The following is a 12,986-nucleotide window of genomic DNA, read 5'->3' on the forward strand; positions in this document are numbered from 1 at the left end:
AGCCAGAAGCACTTCTGGTTAATAGGTGAGCCGGTTATAGTCTGAATACCGTCGAACAGCATATTCTGAGGTGTGCTTCTAAGCTCTTGGACAATCCCATAAATTGCCTTTCCATTCTCAAAGTATATGTGATTGTTTGGGTGTTTTGTTTTGCAACCAGCATACCGCTCAAACTCATATGCATTGTTCACCAATTAGATTGTAGAAATCTCGCACATCAGACCACACATACTTGGCCTAAACAATTCCCTCGATTCAAATGGTAAAACCGAAAAACCCCACCTTAGAAAAATTGCATGTCGGACAGCCACATTGATATCTCGAACTCTTTATTATACCACGGAGCTCCTTCTGAGGTATATAAAAAGAAACAGGCTAACCAGACAGTAAGGTAAACTAAAAGAACACGTGAAATGTGATTTACCTCCTTTGACCATGCGATATATTTAACACGAACTCAATCAAGCATACCAGTTGACAGCAAACTTCTAACATTTGATGGGAAGTTATTAGAAGCTTTTTTTGATGTTTTCGGCTCATCTTTCCTCCTAGAAACTTCAGCTCCAGAGGCAATGACGTTATTGGATTGAACCAACTCTTTTTCACTAGGAGCATTTGATCTTTGGATGAAAGACAGGCCCAACAACAAATTATAGCTTGATATAATACTCCCCAATAGATTTGTATCATCGTCATAGCCAAAGCTACCAAACGATATAATAGTACTCTCTCCCCTATTATAGGGCGGATCAACAGACAAATTATAGCTGCCCGCTTGTAGCTACGAGTAATAGATATGGTGCTGTCGTATCCTTTACTGTAGGTCTGACCCACAGTTACAGAACTATCATCTGTCCCGTTGTAGGTTTGACACACGGACATGAAATTGTTATCGCCCTTATCAAAGGATTTGCTCATTGCAATTGCATTGTTATCCTCACTTTTGTTATAGGATTGTCCCATAGACATGAAAACATTGTTCTTACCAGTAGAATCCCATTTGTTATAAGGAAGGCCCATTGGCATAATACCATCTTCGACCTTGTTGTAATCATGATCAGTTGACACACAGTTGTTATCAACCCTATTAGACACGTATCCCATTGATGCAGACATGATATTCTCCGAATCCTTGACCTCACAAACTTTTACCTTCTTAATCCCCCCAAAGATCAACCCAGATCGAGGATCTTCCAACGTATGATACATAGATAAACCAAATGATGAATCACTTGTAAATAAATCCTCATTAGCCTTTCTCCCCATGATAACCTTTTCAATGTTACCAGAAGAATAGCTTTGATCATCAAAGTTAACTGCTCGGGCTGTTTCGCTATCAAATAACCGTTCAGAAAACTGCCGCGAGATTGAAGTAAGACCAGATGCATTTCCCCATGGAGAAACATTCGAATTCAAGATTCCAGAAAATAAATTGGTTGTTGGAACTCCCAACGCCCGCTTCTTGTTTGGAAATAAGTCTGTCTCAGTACCATCCATGAACCATTGATGAGAGCGTTTGGGATCAACTCTAGATGAAGTATCATAAGTCATCTCACCATCGTTTAAACCGGCATCTTTTGTCATCCAAATGCCCTGATTCTGGAAAGACTGACACATGTAACAAATTCCTAATCGGAGACTCCAAGGCCATGCAAAAGATAACAATAACAGCCAAATCTTTTCAATGATCTAGTATCAAGATTACCGTACGCCATCAAAAATTATAACAAAAGAATAACAAGAGAGCTTCAATAAGGTGAGCTTTTTTTCCCCGCACCAATTGCTTTACATAAAGCTCCTAGGGGCACACAAGCATGCATTTGATGAAATGCACTATCTGAATGGTTGAAAGAGCTTTTCTGTAAAAAGTTAAACAGGTAAAACTCTTATCTTCATGGCTCGTCAAGCATACATCATATTGCATTAAATAAAGGATCAAATTTACCACTAAACAGAAAAATTCTGTAACTCCAGGCTTAAGCAAATAAAGTAAAACTTAGTGGAAATTGAAACCACTAATCGCTAAATTATCTGCTAAATTCAGAATAAATCAATAAAAAAACCGATAACAAATAATCATAATCTCTCTTAAACTGTATCATATCAAACCATTTCCAGAAATTTATTACATTTCCAGTGTCAAACACTGTGAAGTTCACTAATCAAAATAACATTTATTTTAGAGTATAAAAAACTATAGAACCTCTCGAGAAGACAGTTTACGCAATTTAAAAAAAAAAACGGGTAACAGGGGAGAAAAAAGCGAAGGAGAGATCTTCATTGTGGAAATACCTGCAATGACACGATTGATTACGAAGGGCACGATCGGGGATCAGATAAAGGGAAACTTTCCGGAAGTGGTTGACCGGAAAACAAGCCGGCGACTGGACGGAAGGTTATTGTGCCTTTGTACGATCACATTCTGTGGGGCCTCAATCGGACCGTACACGTGTACTGGGTTCCCGTCAGAGCTGATTTTGGCTTCGACCTCTGTTGTCTATGCGGCTTTGAAAATTTAATTATCCATAATTAATTTAAAGGGATTTTTCCTTTAGTAGTATTTAAATAATTAGTTTTGATTTGTTTTAATAGTTAAGTTTTTAAGTTTTTTAAGTTTTTTTATTAATTTATGTAAATATAATTAATGGTTGTCCCTTGTTCTCATATGTAATGGGGTAAGGGGGAGATAAAATAGTAAAAGACCTCCGAATTATGAAATGCCTTCCATGAGACTCGATCCCACAACCTCAAGGTTAAGAACCTTGTGCTCTACCAACTGAGTTGAATGGTCATTTCAATTTATGTAAATATAAGATAGTATATATTCATAGATAACTCTTCATTATTTGAATTGAATGCTCACACTCCGTTATTTGTAGTGATCGAACTCATAACGTAAAAAAATAATAATAATTCTTTTATCACTTAAGTCGTTTGTTTCGTGCTTGAAATATTTTTTAATATATGTTATACGGTTTAGTTTCCTTTTGACTTAAGTTGAATTTTAATTTATTAATATGGTATTTTAATTCAGTTTTTTATTTAAATTAAATTATTTAATATTATTACGATAATATCGAATTGAATCACAAATCTGTATTTTATATATAATTTTTTTGTCGACTGATGATATATGCTTTAGTGAAATAAGTAAATTTAAATTACTGTTTTGACAGCTTTTGAAATGAAAATTTCAAACTAAATGTTGAACTTCGTTTGGACTCACAGATCGCAGACATCATTTTCTGGGTTTCACAACCTCACACCATAAGCTGAGTTTTTATAGGGTTTATCTTTCTTAAAGCTTTTTCATTTTCTGGGTTTCACAACCACACCATAAGAAACACAATTTTGATGGTTGATTTGGTCTCAACGAGATTGGTGAATGTTGGATTTTTGTGTGTGATAATTTTGGTGTTTTGAATGAGAAATTAATCTAAATGATGTTGAGGAAAATGTGGAATTAATTGTTGGTTCGTAAATATGCAGACGTGCACAATATGAATGACGTGAATGTCCGAACCGATCTAACTCTTTATGGACTTGCGAATATTTTAACTCAAATGTAATATATTTTCCTTAAATAGAGCATATTTTCTAAATCTGTTTTAGAATTAAAATGATAAATATTAAAAGGTTCTTTTAATCAAAATAATAATTTTGAAAATTGTTTAATTGATTGATTCTCATTAATGTTTCATTAGGTTAAAATTTTTCAATTGTTCACTATGTGAACTCTCTATAAATACCATATTAACATACTAGGTTAAATACAATTCAAAAACCAATTCAAAGAGATTATTTTCTCTAGTTTTTGGTGATAGATAAAGACAATAAATAATTTGTGATCTCGGCAGTTGTGTTACTGTACGCTAATCATCTCATTGTTGTATTATGGGAGACAGACAACCAAAAATCTCGAGCACCAATGATTGACCGAAAATATGTCTTAAGGAAACTGTGTAATTACAGACCTCAACTTATTTCTATTCATATATTTATGATTTTTTATTAAGATTATTTAATCTAATATTTTCATGTTATTAATTGTGTTTGCTTTATTATTAATTTATATACATTAATTTTACGATGAAATTCTATCGAGAAATTGAATATCATGCGACTTATATGAATCACCATAGATTCAAATTATGAATCTATAAAATATTTAATTTTTTATTTTATTTATGATTTTTTATTAAGATTATTTAATAATATTTTGATGTTATTAATTCTGTTTGCTTTTTTTCTTTTTCATTAATTTTACGATGAAATTCTATCGAGAAATTGAATATCATGCGACTTATATGAATCACCATAGATTCAAATTATGAATCTATAAAATATTTAATTTTTTATTTTATTTTCATCACGAATTATTATACTTATAACAATAAATGTTACTGTAGGTGATTCAATAGATTTGAATCTTTGATCCGTATCAGCTCCCATCGAAATCTCTGCACCGATTTGACCTTTTCTTTCTTGGGTTTCTTTTATGTATTAGGGAACAGAAAAACAATCCAGTGTTTTTTAATTGATTTTAAAGGTTAAAATGATAAATTTATAAATAATATTTGTTATACTATCTTCATATTTCTTTGATAAAACCCGTTTTAATATATCAGAACTTTCAAAGAATTATTTCGTAAATAAAATCGCGAGGCAATATTATTGTCTAACTTTTTAAAATTTTAAGTTTTCTATTTTCATTTTTGTGATTTTGTGTGGATGGTTAGATGATGCATAATAACATAATGTATGAATTAAATTACTTCAGTGGTAAAATGAATTATTATTATTATACCTAAATGTTTCAGATTCAAATAACAAAAATTGTAGTAGGACATTCATTGTTAAATAATTGAGAATATTTAAAACATATACTACATTGTAATCACTTTAGCTTAATAAACAAAAAAAAATAGTATAATGATAAGCTTGGTTAAAATTTAACATATCACTTATATTTGATAAATTATCTATTTGGTCATTCATTTATTGTTGTATTTTTATTTTCGTCACTTAATTTAAAAAAATTTATATGTAGTGTTATATTTTATTCTTAGTTTAGTCACTTATTAAATTTTACTATTAACTTAATAAAAATAATGATATGTTATATTAGGGTAAACTGCATCATATACCATTAAACTTTAAGCGCTGACTTATTTATACTATTACACTTTTAATTTTGTCAAATTTAGCATTATCGTTTACTTTTATGTTCAATTATGACACTCCACCGTTAATGCTTTAATGGCATGATGACATGGCAGGCGTGCATCGCGACGTTGTTGACTGGTTGCCTCACAAAAATAACGTCGTTTTGACATGACTATTTTGGTGCTTAAAAAGCCTAAATCAACGTAATTTTGCTTGAGAAAAAATATTGAAATATTGTGGCTTGGGAGATTTAAACTCTATACCTACAGAAGTAGAACTTAAAGCTTAACCATTGAACCAACTAGAGTTTTTATTATATTTTTTATAAAAATTCTAAAATTTCAAAATTCATTTAAAATTAATTCTAAAATTTTAAATAATCTAAAGACTAAACCTAAAATTTTTTAATTATATTTTTCTTTATTATTTCTCTTTCTCTTCATCTGCATACCAAAACAGAAAATTGGAAGATAAGTCTAGATGGGTGAGGGAGGAGAGAGACGGAAAGAGTGGACCTCTCAAAGAGAATTGTAAGAGCAAAAACGGTAACTAGATCGAGTTGACACACGACACCATCCCAGACACAATCCCTGCTTCTGTTAGCCATTTGATAACCATCCACTGGTTGATATAATTTGGTTTAATCACTACTAAAAATGGGTTTTTAGTGGCATTTTTTAAACAAACGCCGCTAAATACTCATAATTTAGTGGCGTTTTTATATAAAAGCCGCTAAATATTGTATTTTAGTGGCATTTTTATACAAACGCCGCTAAAGATTTGTACTTTAGTGGCGTTTTGGTATAAGCGCCGCTAAAGATTCATACTTTAGTGGCATTTTATGCACAAATGCCGATAAATACTCATACTTTAGTGGCGTTTTTATATAAACGACGCTAAAGACTGGTACTTTAGTGGCATTTTTGTACAAACACCGCTAAAAACTCATACTTTGGTGGAGTTTGTGCTTAAAACACCGCTAAAGACTCATACTTTTGTGGTATTTGTTCTTAAAACGCTGCTAAATATTGTACTTTAGTGGCTTTTATACAAACACCGCTAAAAATCCGTACTTTAGTGGGATTTTAATATAAACGCCGCTAAAGAATTGTACAATAGTGGCGTTTTTATCCAAACTCCGCTAAAAGCTCATACTGTAGTGGCGTTTTAATCACAAACGCCGCTAAATATTTAGTCTTCAATCTGCTTTTGCCTTTCCAACTGTTCATTTTTTATCCTCCTCCCTCAACGCGCATTCGCCATAAAAAAACTCCCCCCAAATTTCACATCTTTTCAATTTCAAAACCTACCCCTTTATCTTTAGTCTTTACTCTTACCGACTTTGCCTTTTCTCTCTCTCTCTCTCTCGACAATGGCCGCCGCCTCTACTTCTTCTCCCCGCGAGGAAAATGTCTATATGGCAAAACTCGCCGAGCAAGCCGAACGCTACGAGGAAATGGTCGAGCTCATGGAGAAAGTCTCTACTTCCGCCGACAACGAGGAGCTCACTGTCAAGGAACGAAATCTCATCTCCGTCGCTTATAAGAACGTCATCGGCGCTCGCCGTGCTTCCTGGCGCATCATCTCGTCCATCGAGTTGGCTCCTACTGGAGCAGAGAAAGTTGTGGTGAAGAAGGTTAGTCTAGCTCTATCTACATTGGCACGTTTTAGTTCCTGAATGGAAGTTATTTTACACTAAAACTGTTTCGATTGCAAGATAATTTTCTTATCAAATTGAATTTTTGCAATTTCCCCCCAAAGGTTAGTCTGTCTAATTTCTTTCTTCAAGTTTCGAAATCCAAAATCGCATCTGTTAGAAAGAAAGAAAGAAATGGGGAAATGTAATCTTACATTATTTTTATATTCAACCATTTTCATTTTGATTTGTAATCTGGTATATCAACACAATCTTGTTTGTCATGACTCTCTCTAAGAGAACACTGAAATATATATTAATGGATCTGCATGCCTTTCAAATACCGAAGTGGCAAAAAAAAAGGCAATCCTTATCCACGTGAATTTGATAATCGGGATTGTGTATACAATTATCTCAAATGCATTTCAACTTCTCTTTTTCATTTTTCAGCATCATATCATGACTTCCTTTGCCAATAGTTTTCATTTAAATCAAAAGGCCAACAGTTTGTCCTGTAGTTAATATGTCATCTACAATTTGGATTTAGAAATACAACTATTTTTTTAGCAAAGCTGGTGGCCCTTCCTTGTTCAGCACAGGTGTATCATCTGGCAATTTATATATTTCCGATAAGCATTGTAAGTTCTTGGTTGTTTCACTGTCTAAAGGATTGCAGATGAGGGGAAAGCAAGAGTCGCAGAGCTTGAGAAGAAGCTGGCACTTCTTGAGGTATCCGAAACAGACTGATAACAATACTTTATATGAAAGTTTACCCCTTTGACTGAGCAAAATATCAAGTAAAAAGCCTCTTGAAATTTACCTGGTATGATATCAGGTTGAATGTGCAACTGTAAATCAAGAATTGCTAGACGGAAGCTTGTGCTCATCGAGGACAAAAGATGTCCCCAGAAGAGGCAAATCAAATGGTTCAGGTAAATGTGATAAATAGAGGATGTAACTCTGAATACTATCCTGCAGATGTCACTGGACCATTTCCATACGGCCAGAACCAAGCAATAAAACTACCTACTTATGGGATATGCATAATGTAATCCACTGAGATGTGGGTTTTTATGTTATTAAGTCTTAAGAACATTCTGAAGCTCAAAAACTCAAAGTACATTTAATATCCAGTTACAGGCATAATATGTGGCCTTTAGCTGTTGCATCAACTGTAGTAAATGTCAAAGCAATGACTTAAAGATGGTTTTATAGATGCATGCATGAAAGGAGGAAGTAGAGTGTGTACGCAGAGGTCAAAGAGATGCTGAGAACAAGCTCTCTTCATTAGAGGAAAGTATCAAATGTTTTCTCTCTCCTGTACAGTACAATAATAGTAAGGCTATTATGTTTTCTTTGTCTGGCAACAGGCTGAAATGCAAAAATTGAGGGTTGAAATGGCTTCCATGAAGAGGGATGCTTAGCATTATCACACCAAGTAATGTTCAAATTTATTCCTCTGTTTTCCTTACTTCAAACACATTTACGCATGCACCTTGTTCTGTATGCATGTTCAATCAGAAATGAAGTATGGCTTTATCGATGGTTTGGTTTCTGTCAAGTGTATATAAACTGAAAGTGTTTATAATGACTACTGAACATAGTACTAGTAAAGCCTTAACTTTTATTGCTTGTTTTACAGCTAGTTGTATGCCAGCTACCAAGTTACATGACGTCATATTAGAATTCCTGAACTAGAACCTGCAGATTTGTAAAGTTTAGTTGTTCATGGTAAAATTCAGTTGTATGTTTCGATCCACCCTAGCATTGTCTTATGATTGTCTTCTTATCTCTTCTTGCTTCTACTTTAGTTTGGTGAGAGTTACCCTTATATTGCCTCTGCCACTGCTTGAATTGCTGTTTGTTTCTTAGTTCAATTGATGCAGAAAAAATACACAGAAATTCTTATGTTGGTTCTCTGTAACTTCAAGGTTTCAACGTTTTCTGCTCTAGTTTCTTCTTGATAGGTTTCATGTCTGTTTTTTACATTCAAATTTTTATTTTCTGGCTTTGAGTTGAGCGGTTTTCAATGGAAAATTCAACCTCCACCCCTCTTTTATGGCTTTATGTTGTTTCTGGGTTTGTCATTGTCAATTGCATGAAATTACTTTGGTTTCACCTTGTCCTCATTCCTGCAGGTTTTTATTTGTACTGCCGGAATGATTTTTTGTATGAACTTTAGCAAGTAATCTACTCAGTCAAGGTGGGAAGGTTTCACCAAGGATTACTAATTTCTCTATGCTTATGGAGAGGGTTTATGAATTCTCAAAAGGAAATTGACCGACTAGTAATGGCCACATGGTTACAAGGCACTCTCCTTACAAGTCATTCTCTAAGGGATTGTTACGATGGTTCGATGTAAGAGTTTTCTATGTCAGAGTAAGATCCATTTTACATTGAAATTAGTAAGTTCCTATTTATGTGATGAGAGTATCCATAATTGTAGTCTGTTCTAGCATTTTCTGTGATGCTTACTCTTTTGTGCTGGTAGTTTTCATTGGTTAACACCATTTTCAAGTCTTTTGCACAGAAGATTAGTATAATAAAAAATTAAAATCCATAAATTTATTAATCATATTAATTCACTATATAAGTAGAAGAACTAAGTTGTCTAGTTCCGTTAGTTTTTGTTCCTGCATTTTTTGGTTTCAATTTGTGATGTCCATGTGAGATTTTTAAGGGATAAATCTTAGTTTTCAGTATGATCTTTTCTGTAAATATAGATATCCATTCAGGATTTGATAAATCTTTTTCTACTTACAATAGCCTTTATTGTTTTTTATGAATTTCGGATTACCTATAATGGTTATAAGGATATTGGGACAGACTGAAATTTGTTAAATATAGATATTCATTCAGAATTTGATAATTTATTTTCTACTTCCGATACTCTTTATTTTATTCGTTGTCGAAACATATTTGTCAACCCATCTGGAATCTAAATTGATATCCGACATTGACTTTTTAATCGTTTTTAAATATTTGTTATATTTCTGACTACTAATTTGATGCAACTGATTTATTGTTTATCAATTTATTTAAATGCCCTTTGTTGCAATCGCTTATCAATTCATTGGTTTTTATACTTTTTAGATTACCTATAAGATATTGGAACAGACTGAAACTTGTTAGATCTTGAAATTTGTTTAATTTGTATCTGAAATTGATCGATCGCGGCACTAATCAACATGTGTTCTATTACTTGTTTCTGTTTTGTTCCATATTTATAATATCAATATAAACATGAATTAGAGCAGAAATTTTCGTTGAGGATTAACTTTTTACTTTTCTAATTGAAGTGCCGGTTGTTTGATACCTCATGGCTGCAACTTTCTTGTTTGCACTTTGTTTTTAATCTTCACCAAGTGTGAACATCGATAAGAGATTCTTGTCTCTTGTTTTTGGCTAGGTCTATATTGTTTGTAACAACTTTCTTCCGAGAAGATATTTACATTTATTATAAGGTCTATATTGTTTTTCCTTTCAGGCCTTATATACATCCATGGATAAATACCTTCATGGTTTGTGAGCCCTTGCTAATGACCCTGCAGCAGAAGTGTGGAAATTGGTGAATAGTTTATGCTTTTCTCTTATTCTTATTGTATTGATAATATAATATTTTCCAGGGAATACTCCAATGTAAATATTTCCTAATTTTCCTTATAATTTATTATTGAAGCCTATAAAAGCTTGGTATGAATTACTTATCATTTCTGTTTTTCTGATTTGAACACTTATTTTGAATGCAGTACTAGAATCAGAAATGTTGTCATCTAGTCTTCTATATTAATGATTCTTTTTTTTCCCTATCATGAGCCCTTTTGCGGCGTTTGTATCAAAAAATGCCGCTATAGATATAATCTTTTGCGGCGTTTGTGACAAAAAATGCCGCTATAGATCTGACATTTTGCGGCGTTTGTTCAAAAAATGTTGCTATAGATCTAACCTTTTGCGGCGTTTGTTCTAAAAACGCCGTGATAGACCTTGATCTATTGCGGCGTTTGTTCCAAAAATGCCGTGATAGACCTTGACCTGTGGCATTTTTTTTCTCAAACGTCGCTAACTTTAGCGCGCTTATTGCGGCGTTTTTATTAGCACCGCAAGTACTTTTAGCGGTGCTTAATAAAACCGCTATATGACTAAAAAAACGCCGCTAAAAGTATGTTTTGCTGTAGTGTGGTGTCTAAAGTAAAGTCTCAATTCAACAATTTCAGCAGACAAAACAACCAAAATGATTACCATCAAAGGAAAGCGATGTCGGTTGAGCTTCAAGACTAGCAATGAATGAAATGCAGCTAATATTTTAATGTCATCGAAGCTTCGAATGCATTAGATTGAGAAATATAGAGCCAAATGCAAGAATGAAACTTGAGACGAATGAGTATCTGGAACAACAACTAACATGAGGGACATGGAAAATTCTTACAGCTGAAGGCTCCAATACCTATCAAAAGTTCTCTAATATGATCTGATACAATGTTTTGATATGCACGATGACAAAAACCATGGTTATCAAAATCGGACCGGTCGGTTCAACCGGTTGACCCGTGAACCGACGGCCTGTCTGGTCCGGTTACCTCACAAAACCAGACTGGCAATGAACCGGCTGAAAATCGGTAAAATCGGGGTGAATCGCTTGAAAACCAAACGACCGGTATTGCTGAGTCAAATTCGTCGTCGTTTGTTCAACGAGCTGAGTCAAATTCGAGTATTGCTGAGCTCGACTCAAACTCGAAAACTTTAAAAGTAAGCTCAACTCGACTCAAAAACTCACGAGCTAAAAATTATCAAGTTCAGTTCGATAAAGAATAGTTCGCTCTGTGCTCACCAAAAGGCTCCATGATTTGAATGTCAAATTACCTCTATTATTTATAGAAGTAAGTTTGGATGCTCTTCTATGTTTCTTAGCCATGTTGGATTGTTTTGTTCTCATATTTTTACTCTTTAAACTTTTGGGATGCTCTTCTATATTTCTTAGTCATGTGGGATTATTTTTTTAAAAAAAAATTAAACCAAATGACATCATTTATTATGATTTTTTTAAGCCCCAATTTATTTTTTTGATTATAGTTATATAATTATATTTATTATTTAATATGTTTTACCTTAAATATTATGTTGTAGTTGATTTGAATCATTTTGTTTCACTTGATTTTATGGTTTTTAATTTATATATGTTATGACTTGTGATATTTGTATACCTTTTAATATTGTAAACTTAAAAAAAGTGTAACATATATATTAATATTGCTTTGATTATTATGTAAAATTTAAAAAAAATATTTTATATAAAATTCGGTTCAATCGCGGTTAAACCCGGTTGAACCCGGTTGAACCAGTGAACCAGTATCTTCACTGGTTCAATGTCCGGTCCGATTTTAAAAACATTGACAAAAACAAACATTCATAATATCGATAATGTAGAGAAAAGGCAGGAATATTAAGAATTCATTGCTTAAAAATCATATAGACTACCTATGATTCCCAGGCTTTCATAAGCTTTGAAGCTTAAAACTCGGATACACATATGTAAAATGTCAAAGATATGGGATAATTCAAGTTCTTGGTAATGCTAACTTACTCGAATTCGCGTGAGCTTTTCCACGTATTTGAAGGGTCCTTATGTTGGGGTGTTTCCTTATAAGCTTCATGTATAAATAAAAAAGTCAGAATTTAACTCATAACCAAGTTCTAGTACCAGAGACATAAAACATAATAAAAACCAAGTTTGGTTCATGTGAGAATGCAGCCATAGAGGCTGAGAATGATGGAAGGTTAGTGACCTGAGTTAGCAAATGAGGAAGGAGACGATAAGAGGGAGAGATGATTGAAGAAGCATTTATTAAACAATTGGAAAATACTCAACTTACAACCTAATACAAAAGGATGGCTTATATAGCCCAAGTAACCAACAAACCATAACAAACTAATAATAACAAACTAATAACAAGCTAATAACAAGCTAATAACAAACCATAACAAACTAATAACAAACTAATAACACTCTAACATTCATCCTACTTTTCAACCTTTTAATTTTCTTCAAAATGAACTTGCTATTAGAGAGTTGGTCAAACAAAGAATGCAAACTTAATAAGCTGGAGTTCAATCGTCTTGCCGTCTTGATGAACAATTTACCGAACAAATTCTCTTTCCCCTAAAACATCTTCTTTCTTCAACTTTC

General features: G+C 33.2%; 1 protein-coding gene across 1 annotated transcript; it reads right to left on the minus strand.

The window, feature by feature from the left end:
- Positions 1–761: 761 nt before the first annotated feature.
- LOC120154137 lies at positions 762–1,720 on the minus strand. Its single transcript, XM_039165955.1, has 2 exons — positions 881–1,720; positions 762–825 (listed from the first exon to the last, which is right to left on the minus strand). The coding sequence occupies exons 1-2, from the start codon at positions 1,615–1,617 to the stop codon at positions 762–764; spliced, it is 801 nt and encodes a 266-aa protein (XP_039021886.1). The 5' UTR covers positions 1,618–1,720.
- Positions 1,721–12,986: the final 11,266 nt, after the last annotated feature.

This window comes from Hibiscus syriacus, unplaced genomic scaffold, assembly GCF_006381635.1.
Source record: "Hibiscus syriacus cultivar Baekdansim isolate YM2019G1 unplaced genomic scaffold, ASM638163v2 tig00111105_pilon, whole genome shotgun sequence".
NCBI classification, from domain to species: domain Eukaryota; kingdom Viridiplantae; phylum Streptophyta; class Magnoliopsida; order Malvales; family Malvaceae; genus Hibiscus; species Hibiscus syriacus.

Coding starts and splice junctions, on each gene's coding strand:
- LOC120154137 (XM_039165955.1), bottom strand. CDS start 1,617: ATGTGTCAGTCTTTCCAGAATCAGGGCATTTGGATGACAAAAGATGCC. Junction 826..880: donor AAGGGCGATAACAATTTCAT/GTCCGTGTGTCA, acceptor ACTGTGGGTCAG/ACCTACAGTAAAGGATACGA.